Source organism: Cornus florida, unplaced genomic scaffold (genome assembly GCF_030987335.1).
Source record: "Cornus florida cultivar Cherokee Brave unplaced genomic scaffold, ASM3098733v1 CherokeeBrave_3.0.0_Hap2_Chr01, whole genome shotgun sequence".
Lineage (NCBI taxonomy): Eukaryota > Viridiplantae > Streptophyta > Magnoliopsida > Cornales > Cornaceae > Cornus > Cornus florida.
The window spans coordinates 91698384-91713774 of NW_026775571.1; the positions used below are offsets into that span (position 1 = coordinate 91698384).

Sequence of the window (15391 nt, forward strand, 5' to 3'; positions counted from 1 at the left end):
AAAAGAAAAAAGAAAAAAGAAAGTACAAGTGCCTCTTATAGTTGAATTAGTCAAAAACATTGTTTAGAACAGATATGTGAGTTATGACACATTGCACTTGTATGGTTTGGGTGGGTTGTGAGAGTATTAAGTTTTTTAGAGTCAAAATAGGTCAATTTTTTGCCATCAGCAAACACAACTGTGCACATTTCTCAAGTCTTAAATTTGCTCTCAGTAAAAACACAACAAGTGGTGTTTCAAAATAGAACCATTTGTGTTCTCTATGATAAAATTGCTCTCAATAAAAACACAACCGGTGGTGTTTTAAACAGAATCGATTGCGTTTTCTAAAATGTGCCAAAATTCAGATTTTGGTAACTTTCAAGTTTCTCATTTTTACCCAAATACTAATGAAAGTCTTTTTACCTTTTAAAAACGTCTTTTATATATATATATATATATATATATATATATATATATATATATATAAAACACATCTATCTCTAACCTAAGAGATTGATTGCTTCAATTGAAAAATTAAAATTTTTATCTTTTAAATGAACATTGAAAATTTTTGAGAGATTTTTTTGAGGACACACATGTTGGGGATAATTAACTCCCTCCAACCCACTTAACGGTCGGCTGTTGTTGAGAGTTAAATCCCTCCTTCATCACACACAGCGGAAGTATCATCACATCACATTAACACAAGCATATATAGAGATAACAATCATACACATCCACGCACAACATAATATTTTACATGGTTCACCCAACTCTAGGGTTACGTCTATGGGAGAGAGAGATTTCACTATTATGAATCAAGGAAGAGAATATACAACCACATGTCAAAACCCCCACTCACTCACTCATCATCTCTTTTGAGGCTACATGTATACACTCGGGAATTATATATATTCTCCTATCTCCTCACAACACTCACCCTTAAACCCCTTACATCTTTTGTCTCTTTCTCTCTAAACCCCTCATACCCATCTCTATTTATAGAGTCTTCAAAACTCAATTACTTGTTGGATAAGTATATCTCAAATCTAATTCCTTGTTGGACAAGGATCAACTTACCTACAAGGAGTTACCATATCCATCTTCAACTCTAAAATAGCAGGTATAATTTATTTTCCAAATCTTTGGCCTTTTTCCCCAAGTCTTCTGGATTCCAAAACCAATCAGGAAACTATTTCTCGTAGCTTCTAAAACAAAAAAGGAAATTAATTTTCTACACACAAATTTTGAGCCACAAATCCAACAATCTCCACCTAGCTCAAAATTCTATCTTCACGTACTTCTTCATAACTCCACCTCGAACAAGGATCTCTTCATACCTTCACCTCAAGCTCTTCATAGCTCCACCTCAACTGAAAATTTCTCCACCTCAAATAATGCACTATGATGAACTTAAGAAACACTCTAACAATCTCCACTTTTTCTCGAATTTCATCATTCTTCTTTTTTTCTTCTATCTTCTCTATCCATCTCATTGGTGTTCAATTGCTCACGCATGGCAATCTACCAATTTTTAACTCATCTTCGTCAATTGCTTTTCTGGCTCAAAACAACAAACCTCTCTTTACTCTTCATATTCCCCTTTGCTCTTTATCGGTCTTAGAGCAAACCCCTTCATTCTTCACACCCCTTGCCCTATCTTGAGAACTAGCACCCACTCTTGAGTTGTCCTCAAAACTTGTTCCTCGTGGGTTTCACCTCTATCACCTTTGCCCCATCTTGAAAACGAGCATCTTCTGGCTTGTCACAAGACTTGTTCCTCATGGGCTTCACGTCATCACCTTCTTCATACCTTCATGTCATCATTAACTTTGATTGAATCTCCATAGCACCTTATTATCATCCTCTACTCTGACAAACTTCGCAGCAATCTTCTTTTACTAATCTTCAGGACTAATCACAGGCTCTGACCCACCATCGGCTCTGATACTAGTTGTTGGAGATAATTAACTCCCTCCAACCCACTCAACGGTCGGCTGTTGTTGAGAGTTAAATCCCTCATTCATCACACACAGCGGAAGTATCATCACATCACATTAACACAAGCATATATAGAGATAACAATCATACACATCCACGCACAACACAATATTTTACATGGTTCACCCAACTTTAGGGTTACGTCCATGGGAGAAAGAGATTTCACTATTATGAATCAAGGAAGAGAATATACAACCACATGTCAAAATCTACACTCACTCACTCATCATCTCTTTTGAGGCTACATGTATACACTCAGGAATTACATATATTCTCCCATCTCCTCACAACACTCACCCTTAAACCCCTTACATCTTTTGTCTTTTCTCTTTCTCTCTCTAAACCCCCTCATACCCATCTCTATTTATAGAGTCTTCAAAACTCAATTCCTTGTTGGACAAGTATTCCTCAAATCCAATTCCTTGTTGGATAAGGATCAACTTACCTACAAGGAGTTACCATATCAATCCTCAACTCTAAAATAGCAGGTGTAATTTCTTTCCCAAATCTTTAGCCTTTTCCCCCAAGTCTTTTGGATTCTAAAACCAATCAGGAAACTATTTCTCGCAGCTTCCAAAACAAAAAAGGAAACTAACTTTCTGCACACAAATTTTGAGCCACAAACCCAACAACACACTTAAACACGAGAGTGATTAGGTTAATGTTCTTCTACTGGTCAACGATGAATCTTCAGAGTTTACATCAGTTTACAAATTGATCAAATCAACAGGTTTTCTTATAAACCATCACAAAATCATTTATGAAAGAAGAGGAGGTTTCAGTCACACTACGAAGAGATCAATGTGTTCGTGGAGTACTTGTTGATCTACAAGCTATCATTCTATAGGAATAAAGGAAGTAAGCCTGACTTTGAGTGATGTTGAACGGAGGAGTTGCCAAGATGTGTTCAATTGGTTTTTAGTAGAATGAAATGGTGTGATCGTCAGAGTCTATTGTACTTTGTTTCGACACTAGTGAATTATTTTGCTGAGACAACAGAGCTTTCAAGATTTTTTCCAAACGATTGGTAGATTTTCACTAATAAGGGTTTCCTCCGAAAGTGTCATTTCTCAAACTTAACTTTACTCGTTTTACTACATTGTTTATATTTTCGTGGTTGTGGATAGGGCTACAAATAAGACGATCTGAGCTGAGTCGAGCCTTGGGTTGTTCGAGCTCGACTCGTTATCTATATTGCGCTGTTCGAGCTTGAGCGAGCCAAGCTCGGGCTCGGTTACATACCCAACTATCACCAAATCAATCGGTTACATATCCAACTATCACCAAATCAATAAATCATGGTATTTCTGTCGTGAAATCTAGTCTTTGTCTTCGACAAGAGAAACAGAAGAAATACAGAATACAATTTCAAGATTTTATTGAGTCAATATAGAACAAAAATTCAAAATGAAATCAATTATAGAAAACAATTTCAAGATGAAATCAAACTTACAAGGTTTTATTGACTCAATAAAGAAAACTGAAAAGATAGGATCAAATCTTACAACGTTTTATTGATAAAATACATAAAAAAAAATTTCAATATAGAAATCAAACAATTCAAACCTTACAAAGTTTTTTTTTACTTGATTTGCCTGTTCGGAAAAAGAGAGTGTGAGAGAGAGCCGTGTCGTGGAGGGGCTGCCCGCCTGATCACAGGTGTAATAATGAATTCTTAAGTAAAATTTTAAGGTAATTGTGATCAAATTTGTACTATCTAAACAGAGTGTATAGTATAACAACAAAAAATAAAATTTTTAGAGAAAAGTCTTCTTGTGAGGAGGTCAAAGGTGAAAATGCAAAAATCATGAAATAACTAAATTTTTTTAAAAAAATTCAATTCTCTAGTCGGTCATGGAAAAAAAAAAATAAATAAATAAATAAAAATCATTTGTTAAGTCTGTTTATCTGTGCCACTATATATATAACGACGAAGAGGTCAGAGACATTCCACTATATATATTTCTAAGAGGTCGTATGCATTCATATCTGTTAAGTTTCTCTCTCTCTCTCTCTCTTCCACTTCATGCACGTAGAGTGAGAGTGACTACCAGATTCTTCAATGGCTTCCACGAAACGCGAACTACCCAAAGCAGAAAGCGGTGAACCTGAAACCAAGAAGACAAAGTTCGACAAAACGGAGTCGAAAGCGAAGACGGTCGTCGAGCTTAACCCTGCTGATTGCGATTTAGGTAATTTTATCGCTTTGACAACACCAAATCTTGGGTTCTTGATTTCTTCTTTGAACCTCATTTGAAAACCCTAATATGTAGATTTCTGCCCAATTTGGTCGAGTTTGTTTACTATGAATCATTTGCGCGCTCAGTTTCTTACTTATTTGGCGATTGTTCTTTGAATCCCATATGATGTATTTTAGGAACCCTAATTTGTAGATTTCTGTCCAATTAGGTCGAGTTTGTATACTTTGAATCACTTTCGCGCTCAATTTCTCTCTTATTTGAACATTGCATTGCTGATTCGTTTTGACATTAGTAATACTTGGGTGCTCAAATTCTTCTCTGAACCTCAGGGTTTTAAAAACCCTAATTTGTAGATTCCTGACCTATTAGGTCGAGTTTGTTTATTATGAATCACTTTGGCACTCAATTTCTCGTTTTCTTGAATCAATTTGATATTAGACTTTAAAATTTGTGTACGTTTACACTATGGAATTTTTTTTTTAATTTAAATTTTTAATTATATATTGGCTTTTGATGTATTGTAATCTAGATTCTATAATGCCAAATATTATTGAATTTGTAGTTAACTTGCATTGTTGTAAACCCTAACTTTTTGCAGTTCTAAAATAGATGGGATGTAAATATTTGTTCCTGTGTTGAATTAACATGCAAGGAAAATCTAATCCCAAACAGATCAGACATACCTTTATGTAATGATATACTGTATTGAAATTGGTTCTACTATATTATGATTAATTTTTTGAATAGATGAGCACCTTTTAACAAGCTTTTTCACTCGAGTTCTGAAAATTTCTGTTGATTGTTACCTGTGTTCACTCAAGTCTACCTTTTTGTATGAATACCTTTTTACAAGCTTTTTCACTGGAGTTCTGATAATTTCTGTTGATTTTTAACGGTGCTCACTCAGGTCCACCTTTTTGTGCAGTATGTATACTGTATCGATATTGGTTATTATGATTAATTTTTTAAATTGCTGATCACTTTTTTACAAGCTTTTCCACTCGAGTTCTGATAATTTATGTTGATTTTTAAAGGTGTTCACTCAATTCTACCTTTCTGTATGATATACTTTATCAAAATTGGTTCTACTATATTATGATTTATTCTTGAATAGCTGATGGGAAAATTGGATATCCTTTCATCAGATTTCAATGTCGAAGGCAATGGTCTACAAGGTTCTGCACTTCATGAGCAAGGTTTTGCTTATTGCTGGTCTGGTGCTCGTGCCAATGTGGGAATAACTGGGGGGAAGTATTGTTTTGGTTGCAAAATCATTTTAGCCCAGCCAGTTGTAATGGAAGACACTAATCTTGACCAGCAGCATGTGTGTCGTCTTGGCATCTCGAGAGGGGATGATTCAGTGGGAAACCTTGGGGAGACTCCGCACAGCTTTGGGTTCGGTGGCACTGGAAAATTTTCTAAGGCAGGGAAGTTCTCTGATTATGGTGAGAAATATGGGGTTGGCGATACAATTGTCTGTGCTGTAAATCTAGAAAATAAACCATTGGCTTCCATTGGTTTTTCAAAGAATGGGAAATGGTTGGGTACTGCAATTCATTTTAATGCAGGGCCGAGGGGTCTTGGGGTAGTGGACTCTCCAACAAGAAAGCTACAATGGGAATCAGCACTGTTTCCCCATGTTCTGTTGAAAAATGTTGTAGTCCAGGTTCAATTTAGCATTGAAGATGGACTGGTTCCTGAACAAGGTTACAAACCTTGGGCTTCTGCTATTGACGATGGAAATGCAATAATGGGACCCACCTTTTCTAATCAAAGGGATTGTGAAGTGATGATGATGGTTGGTTTACCTGCTTCTGGCAAGACAACTTGGGCAGAGAAATGGGTGAAGGATCACCCTGAGAAAAGATATGTATTGCTTGGAACAAACCTAGCTCTGGATCAAATGAAGGTTTCTGATTTTATTTTTATTTTCTCTTTGTTTTGTTTTTAGTTTTATTTCTTGCTGTTTGTAGGATCCACAAGATTGTTTATTATGTCATAGTTATCTTTCAGATTGATCAATGTTCGACTACTTTCAGGTACCTGGTCTTCTGCGTAAGCAAAATTATGGTGAAAGATTTGATCGCTTGATGGACCGTGCAACTGGGATTTTTAATACCTTATTATTAAGGGCTTCCAAGACAAGTCGTAATTACATCCTTGATCAGACAAATGTCTACAAGAGTGCTCGGAAACGTAAACTGAGGCCTTTTGCAAACTATAGGAAGGTAATCTGAAAATAAGTTGTTTAATCTTTTATGGAGGTCATATGTTATAGAGTGATTTTTTTTTTTTTTTTACTTCCTAATTTCTTTTTGATACATCTTCTGACCTTCACGACCCAAAACAGATTGCCGTTGTGGTATTTCCAAAACCAGAGGAGCTCACGGCTCGTTCAGAGAAAAGATTCAAAGAAATGGGAAAGGAGGTTCCGGCTGAAGCAGTAAATGAAATGTTAGGTATACCAACTAGCAACCACATTAGCTCTTATATATATATATATATATATATATATATATATATATATATATAATATACATATATATTGGGCGCTGTTTCTCTAATTGCTTGAGTTCTTTTCTTTGTTGATGTGACCTGTAATTTCTCTCTGGCAGCCAATTTTGCTTTGCCTGTGAGCAAGGACATGGCTGGTGCAGATGAGTATTTTGATCAAGTAATTGCTCAGGAGCTGGATACTTGATTTTTTGACAATATCTTGATATTGTGGCTAATGCTTCGATGTATGTTTTGTAAAGGTTATGTTTCCAGAACACAGCAGAGTAGAAATACAAAAATATTTGTATGAGATGAAGCGCTCCCTAGAATCCACAAGGAACTCAATGAACAACACTTCACCTTATTCGCGTGAAAGTTCTGTTCAGTCATATGGTACTTCTGTTCAGTCATATGGTACACGTGCAACAACTACACCTTATTCTGGTGGAAACCCTATCCAGTCATATTGTGGCACTTCAATACATAATCAAGGAACAGTACCAGGTTTCCCCTTCCCCCCTCATCTGTGAGTTCTTTTGGAATTGGCAATTGGTCCCCCAATGTTTTTTCATATGTTGATGATATGTTCTCATTTTGGTTCAGTTGCTGGTGGACATTGTCAAAGTTCTCATCCACCCCAGCCTCCGTTGAACTATGGTTACCAAAGTCCTTGGCAGGCAAGTCAAATTTGATTTGTTTTTTGGTTTTATGAATTCGTAATTGAGGTCCGCGTTTCTACATGCTTCTGTGAGAAGCTAAATTTTCTGGTAGCTTCTTTGAGACATGCGTTTATTTATGCTTTATAAATACCCAGTCATTTTTTATTGGGAAAGAGAAGTTTCACTTCTTTGAAATTGATTTGCTAAATTCTGTAGGCGAGCTCTGCATATTTGGGAGCTGAACCACTTGGAAGAACAGAATCATTTTCTTCCAATCAAAGTCCTGCATTGAGAGACGTTCCTTTTGGAAACTACTCAAGCACTGGTGGTTCTCTTCATAGAGGTGACTTCAAAGGGTATGGGAGTTACGATGCATATGGTCACATGAGAAATGACAATGCAAGTAGTATTGCCATTCCTGGGGGTGCTACTGACTCTTATGGTACCTATGGAGCGGGTGATCTCTATAACCATCCCAGCGCTCACATGAGAAATGACAATGCAAGTAGAATTGCCATTCCTGGGGGTGCTACTGACTCTTATGGTACCTATGGAGCGGGTGATCTCTATAACCATCCCAGCGCTCAGAATAGGAATTTTATTCCCGGGGGTGCAACTACAGGAGCTACCTATGGAGAGAGTGCTCTCTATAACCAGGGTTCTTACCAGGGTGGTTCACTCTCTTACAACTCTCATGGTGGACATAGTGGCTCGGGAAGCCCCCTAGTTAATCTGCAATCTCCAAGACAACAGACATTTCTGCAGCCACCTCCAATTACATATGGTAGGTATTTTAACTGGTTGCTTGGGTTTTGAAATCTTGTTCTGTGTTTTGTAGTTGTTTGGTCATGTATTCTGCACACGCTCTCAGGTGTTGTCACAGCAAGCTAATCTGGAATTTTGTCATATAGGGCATCATTTGATTGTTTTATTTTGTTGTCCCTAACTTCATTTTTGTGTCTTCAGATTCGCAATATGCATCTCCGGTTCCAAGGCCTCCAACTGGAAATATTCCGACTTACACACAGTATTCTGGAGGTTATGGTCCGCCTCGTCCATACTGATGGCTGTTAGAATGTTGTCGGCTGGTTGTGAAAACTGCAAGGGAGAGCTCTTGGTTTCATGATGTCTATGGTATAAAGTATAATGGGAACAGCTATAGTTCTAGGAATCAAAAGGTGGAAAAAGACTCAACTGACTGAAACTTTTTCAAGCATTAGCTAGAATCCAAGGCCCTTTGTCATGACTAATATTACTGGTTTGTTTTCTTTTGTGGACATACTACATCTATAAAGCAATATAAGTTTCCACTTTAATCCTTTTGAAATGTTTGTTATTGTTTTATATTTACTCTTCTATAAATGCTTCTGTTGGGCTTTCATTATTTTGTTGAGATGAGAATTTTATCCTTGGATGTGTTGGAAGACAAAACAAAATAAATTTAATTGAATGTTAAAGCACAGGTTAAAAAATATTTATGGTATTGTAGGTTAAAAAATATTTTTCTTGATGGTACTTATTGACAAATATCAGAGGGCATTGCGGTTTGTGGAGGTAGAGGCAAGACTCTGTATATCAAACTCTTCTGTAGTTTCACAAAAGCAGGAGTATCGTGTATTAGGAACTCCGGTGACCTCTACTGAGTTTCAACTTCTCACCTTTCTTTGAATTGGAGAAGTTATACCATTGAGTTAACAGTCCATTGATAATTTGGGTAAAAGTTGGTGTTAGTAAATAAAAAGTACAAGGCTATTATTAGTAAAGTCCATATATATATATATATATATATATATATTAAAAGTCAATGCCTGGAGTACATTTTAAGGGCCCAAAACCATGTGATAATCATGTTGTGACATATTGGCAATGCCACATGAATTAATTTGTTAAGGTCCACCAAACTCTTAAGGTTGAATTATTTGAATTGACTGCTGTGATTTGTTGTCAGCCATAGCTAAAAACCACAATCCACATCATTAAAGCTGGGCTCCCTCTAACTGGCCGTCCAAATGTCTTGTCTTGTCATATTCTAATATTTCATTGATCATTGTATGGCCTTGAAAAAAAAAAAGAAGAAGAAGAAGAAGAAGAAGAAGAAAAGACAGAGAGAAAAGAGTGATGCCATTTTCACACCGAGTGAGAAGTAGTCGGAAATATCGGAGTTCAAACACTTCAATGCATTGTAGTGGGATTCCTTTTAAGAGTACTAATGTCTCAAGCATTGTTCCACCTATCAGTCTATTTGTCATTCTTTTTTAAGAGTCTGATACTATTATGCATTTCATGAACCGGTCAACTCGGTCGGTCTATATTTTAAGAGTATTAGTGTCTCAAGAATGATGCTATCTTCACAAAGAGAAGTAGTCAGAATTAACCGAGTTGAAGCACTTAAATGCATTGAAGTGGGATTCATTCCAAGAGTCTTAGTGTCTCAAGCATGGTTGGACACACTTTCAGGGTCCGATATCGGCATGTTTGTAATTATTTTTTAAGAGTCCTATATCGTTACATATTTTCATGAACTAGTCAATTCGGTCAATTTACACCGATATTTATCTGAGTCTGTTATACTTGGACCGATATACATCACATCTACGGACCATGGTATGCATTGGAGTGTGCTCATAAATGGGCACTATTTATTATTTAAAAAAAAAAAAAAGAAGAAGAAAGAAACCACTTTTATGCTGACGCACTCAAAATAATATCTTTCAATTATATAGATGTCATCTTTATTGTTCAATTCTTTAACAACCTTGTTATGTATGTTGTTGGTGGGGCCTTTGAATTCAGCACAATATTTTTATGGACTAACATCAAACAAAATTTTATTGAAAATAAAAGAGGAGATATTCGCAATAAAAATCATACCACACTCCTGACTCCACTCCATGTTATAGAGTACGTATCGATTATTTTAGTATGTTCTGAAATTAAGAAAGGGAGAATTGAGCATGAAAAAAATATTTATAAAGGAGGCTAGGAGGGTCACTAGCACATGAAAAACAATTTGTGTGTTAGAGATAATTTATTTTAATATTTTTTCATCAAACCCAATTTCCCATTAAAAGATTCTTTTGGAATGTGAGACTCAAAATCATATCTACCAAATCGTCCCACAGGTGTATACTAATGACTCAAGAAAACCAATTCTTTTGCAACTCTTATTTTTTATTTTAATTCAAAAACTCACACACACATTTGTTTTTAATAGGATTAAAAAGAAAGAAGCAAACAATCTCTTTCTATTCATTCTTTCTTCTCTTTCTTCTATTTAATTTTTTTTCTTTCATACTGAACGAAGCATTAGAGAAGTTCACTGTTAACGGTAACATAATGGCATAATAGAAAGGCCATGTAGTCCAATTTGATGCCTTAATATAAAAGAATTTTAACAAGTCCACTTATAATGAAAACGAAGCACTATGAGATTAAGTTTATAGTATCTAAACTAGTGCACATTGGTACAAGAGAAATACCATGGTAGTCATTTAATCTTACGTCACACTTAAAAAAGAATTATAGAATGTCCATTTATTTGATCCACTCATGATGAGGAAACTATGGTAGGAATACACTCTTAACATCACCAAAATTCAGATATAAACTTTTTATATACATTATACATATATATATATATATATATATAGATATATATATATATATATATATATCAATGAATTGGGAAATCAGTAATAGGAAGATACATTTGTAAAAATGCACATTTGGAGTATGTTATGATGCTATTCGATCCGATCCATCTAGCTCCATAAAGGTTTGATCTCTCACTCTCTGAAACGGCATTAATTTTTTCTTGGATCAACATGAAACATTGTGCCTTAACCCATACCGTATAAACTTGTGGTAGAAATTCAGTGTTCCATTCAGATATATAAGGATACAATCCATCCAAGACCTGCATTATTTTCCTTGGAAGTCAAGCTAGGATTAGTGGTAGACCCAATGCTCCACTGTGGAACTTCCACTGTTTCACTTTATTATTGAAGAGAGAGAGAGAGAGAGAGAGAGAGAGTGTGTGTGTGTGTGTGTGTGTGTGAGAGAGAGAGAGAGAGAGGGTGGGGAGAGGAGGGAAGTTGGACCTTTCCATCCCAAATATCAAATCCACAAGTTAGAGAAACCTAAAAGCTAATACGTAGTTTGCATTCATTTGAAGCTTCTTTTTTATGGGGTTAGCTTTTCAACATATTGGGACACATTATCTCTTTATGCTCAGCACATGCAAGCCAAGGGAAGTAATATGCTATGTCTCATATATGCATCCATGTTTTTTTTTTTTTTTTCTTCTTCTTTTGTTTTTATTTCCTTTATTATTATTATTATTATTATTATTACATTAAATGGCAACATTTGAAGAGGCTTGAACAATAGATGAGATATCACTAAGCCACAGGCTTTGAGTGCATCGGTTGAAAGCAGTGCCATCCCCTTATCCTATCCACGCGAGGGAGAACACTTGAATTAGTAATTGCAATTAATTAGCCAAAAAAAAAAAAAAACGTCTTGAAAAAATGTTATTATCTGGTTTGCCTAAGAAAATGATGACATTACCCGTTAGATAAAATAAAGAAAAGAAAAAAAAGAGTATTCCATATGATGGTTGTATTAATTAGCTTGATAGTAATTCCAAATTTGTATATTACGGTAGATAAGATTTCAACAATTTAAAATATCACTTGATCACAAGATCCTTAATTCATTGGATTAATTGGACGTCGGCAAGTCTATCATTACTCATTAAGAGGAAAGTAATAAATGGCTAAATACAGTCCATTTATAAAGGAAAATGACTTTTAGGTTGATTAGTTATATAGTATAAGTTTTGATTAAAATATTATGAAATGAGACCACAACTTTTTATATTTGGTAAAAATGATTAATAAAAAAATTGCATGTTAAGCAATTCCGCCAAAGTTCAAACATGTTTCATTTAAATGTCAAGTAATGCTACCTTTTTGATTTGATACTTAAAAACGAAGTATAAAAGGAATTTATGCCATTTAATTTAAGTAACGAATTCATATATATAAGAATTTGTGCAAATATCACCTCTTTTAAAATTACATTAAGGAAGGGTGATATTCTGAAATCAAAATATGTTCTACTTATTAGGTTCTGATTACATTTTTCTTACATAGATCACAATTTGAATGATAATGATGGTATGTTTGGAACCCAAAATAGGTTTTTTTTTAAATGGTACTAAATGTTAAACCCTAAGTCACACAATCATTTTCGATGGGTGTCACTTTCACATTTCAAACATGTACCCACTCTACATACATTCTGACTCAAATCCTCATTATTTACGACTTAATTCTACAATTGTCACACCCCCCTCTTAAATTTGCTCACTCTTAGTTACGTGACTTGCTTTAAACAGTGACTAACGACCAACAAGTGAGTTGAATAGTCTTCTCACTGTATTTTCATTGTGAAACACACCACCACTCCCCATTAATATTCCATTCTTTCCTTCCTCTTACGCACTCCCCAAAAGTCTCTTCACAAACCTTTTTTTTTTATCCTCTCTCTACGCATTCATGCATATGTATATATTATGTCTATTATCGCATCCCCAACCATCATTTTCCTTTCCATTCAAACGTATTCCATTCTCTCCTCTCTCCCTCTCTGACTTCCCCTATTTTATTTTCTGAATCTCCTCCATATGGAATTCAATTCGACCATGACGTTTCTAGAAAGAACATATTCCTTTCTCTCCACTCTTTCCTCTGACCCTCTCTTCTCAAGCATTGTCACACTCTACACCCTAATTCTCCTCTATTTCCCTCGACTTTTCCTCGGAATTGTTTTCTCCCCGGTTCTGATTTCAACTGGAATTCTCTTTCTTTCTCTTCCTCGATTAGGGCTCATCCAAACGACGGAAAAGGAATTCAATTCCACCGACGCACAACAAACCCATGATTCATCAACAGAGGAAGATCACAAATGGGTCTCACGCGAAACGAGTTTGGGTTTGGATTTGAATCCAAATCCGTTTTACGCCGATTCGTTTGTTGAATGGAACTTGAGAGCACCGTTGGAGGTCATATACGAAGAGTACGAAGGTGAAGACGAAGAAGGAGAAGGAAACGACGACGTTCCGGTCGAGAAAGGAGAGAGACGTGAAACAGGTATCGAGAGATACCCTTCGTTGTCGCTGTATTATCCGGAATCTGACTCGGATGACTCGTCGGACGGCGATTTTCCGGTGATCGGAGGCTGGGACTCGCCGGAGAGTATGGGTTTCAGGTGGGAGGAAGACGGCGGAGATGGGTTGATTGAGATTGCATTGGATGGTAAGAGAACAAGTGAAGTTGAAGAAGAGAACCTGATTGAGATTGACATTTCAACGGCGAGAGATGACGAATTCCGGCGAGAGTTTGATTAAGTTAATCTTGATTAATTAAAGTGTCATTGGAGACAGAGAAAAAGAGATTTTGGATAATTGGGTTTTGAGTTTGGTAAACAGAGATTAGTGTTGTATTTTACCAATGTTTTAGGTGCATTAAGCACTAAATCCAAAGATATAGTACAATGAAAATGACTGATACATCTCTCCTACGGTGAAAGTATCGATGAACTTAATGAACTTAATGGATGTGCCATTTGAGTGTGAAGTGAGGTTTTGGTTGTATGTATATTGTGTGCGTCTTATTATTGAAGCTGTGTCAAAATGTTAGGACTTGGAAGTGCAATCTATCCTGTTTTTTCCTATCAACAACTAGCATAGACAGCTAAGTCATGGATAATGACTTTATTTTAGGTTTTCTATTTTATTTTTGTACAAATAAAAATCGTTATACTATCTAAAATTTCTTTTGCAGGTGAAATATTCTTTTATTTTTACTTTGTCTGTGTTTGATAAAGGGTTACGTGTCCATTAGGCGGGGCATGTAAAATAAGTTACTGAAAATTAAGGAATAAATTATTTTTGTTAAATTTTAATATATATTTTTTCGTAAATACGACAACTAAACACAAAAAATAAAAAAACATTGATAATATTTTACTTTAAAACAAACGGAGTCTTAAATTCAAAAAATTTAGCAAACTCTTTTGTGTGTGTGTGTGTCTTAGCAAACCGGTCCGGGTCAATATTTTTTCCAAAAAAAAAAAATCCCACTCAAATGCTAAAAGCTCCTATTTAGGTATAGGCTAATTTTTTTTTATGAATAATGATAGGGAGACCGAAGAATTAAACCCGAATAAATACAAAATTTGACTTGTTTTTATCCACCTCATCTACTTAAACAGTATCCATGTTAAATTTAATGTTAATTCGGGAATTCCTTTTCGGTTCCTTTATTATTACTCTTTTTTTATTGATAGACATATACAAGTTAGACATTTTTTTAACAATGACAACTCGTATACAGTCCCTAAAAAGAGAGGAAAAGACAAGATTACTCTTCAATATTTAATTAATTTTTTATATAAATTATCAGAAGACTTAAACGACAGAATTACCCTTGATGCATTACTAACCATTGTCTCTCTCTCTCTAAGTTATCATCTCAATTGTTGGTGGTGGCAACGACAACAAAGGACAGTGGTGAACCCAGTAAGAGGGATGATCAGACGGAGAAGATGGAATGTGGGTGTGAAGTGTTTGAAAGGGTACAATTGTGACAATCTCAATTTACTGTTTGGTTTAAATTTCTAGAAATCTAATGGACAATCTCAAGGTGGCTTAGTTAGAAAAGACTTGTGCTCTGGTGTCTCATTAGGTTTTAGGATCGATTCTTACTAGATGCAAACAATTCTTTGGAGGGGTGTGAGTATCAACTAGGAAAAAAAAAAAAACAAAGACACATATTGAGTTCAATTGAATCGCTTGTGTTTGATTCTAATTTTGTTCCAGGTTATTAGTGAGGGAGTGCTTTGAAAATTAAAGACTGTTAAATTTATAATTTCATTATTTAAATGGGCAATTCACAAGTTAAATGACATTCTGTTCATTTTATCATGTGTTAAAGCGGCCTGGGATGTCTTTTGTCAAATGTTGCAAACCTGAGGGGCGTCATTGTC

General features: G+C 35.4%; 2 protein-coding genes across 2 annotated transcripts; both read left to right on the top strand.

The window, feature by feature from the left end:
• Positions 1-3905: 3905 nt before the first annotated feature.
• Positions 3906-8655, top strand: LOC132306387 (uncharacterized). Its single transcript, XM_059803769.1, has 9 exons — positions 3906-4175; positions 5330-6093; positions 6224-6412; positions 6535-6643; positions 6800-6858; positions 6941-7184; positions 7284-7357; positions 7556-8123; positions 8306-8655. The coding sequence occupies exons 1-9, from the start codon at positions 4046-4048 to the stop codon at positions 8401-8403; spliced, it is 2235 nt and encodes a 744-aa protein (XP_059659752.1). The 5' UTR covers positions 3906-4045; the 3' UTR covers positions 8404-8655.
• Positions 8656-12838: 4183 nt separating this feature from the next.
• Positions 12839-14220, top strand: LOC132306394 (uncharacterized). Its single transcript, XM_059803778.1, has one exon. It carries the CDS (start codon positions 13029-13031, stop codon positions 13749-13751), a length of 723 nt encoding a protein of 240 aa, XP_059659761.1. The 5' UTR covers positions 12839-13028; the 3' UTR covers positions 13752-14220.
• Positions 14221-15391: the final 1171 nt, after the last annotated feature.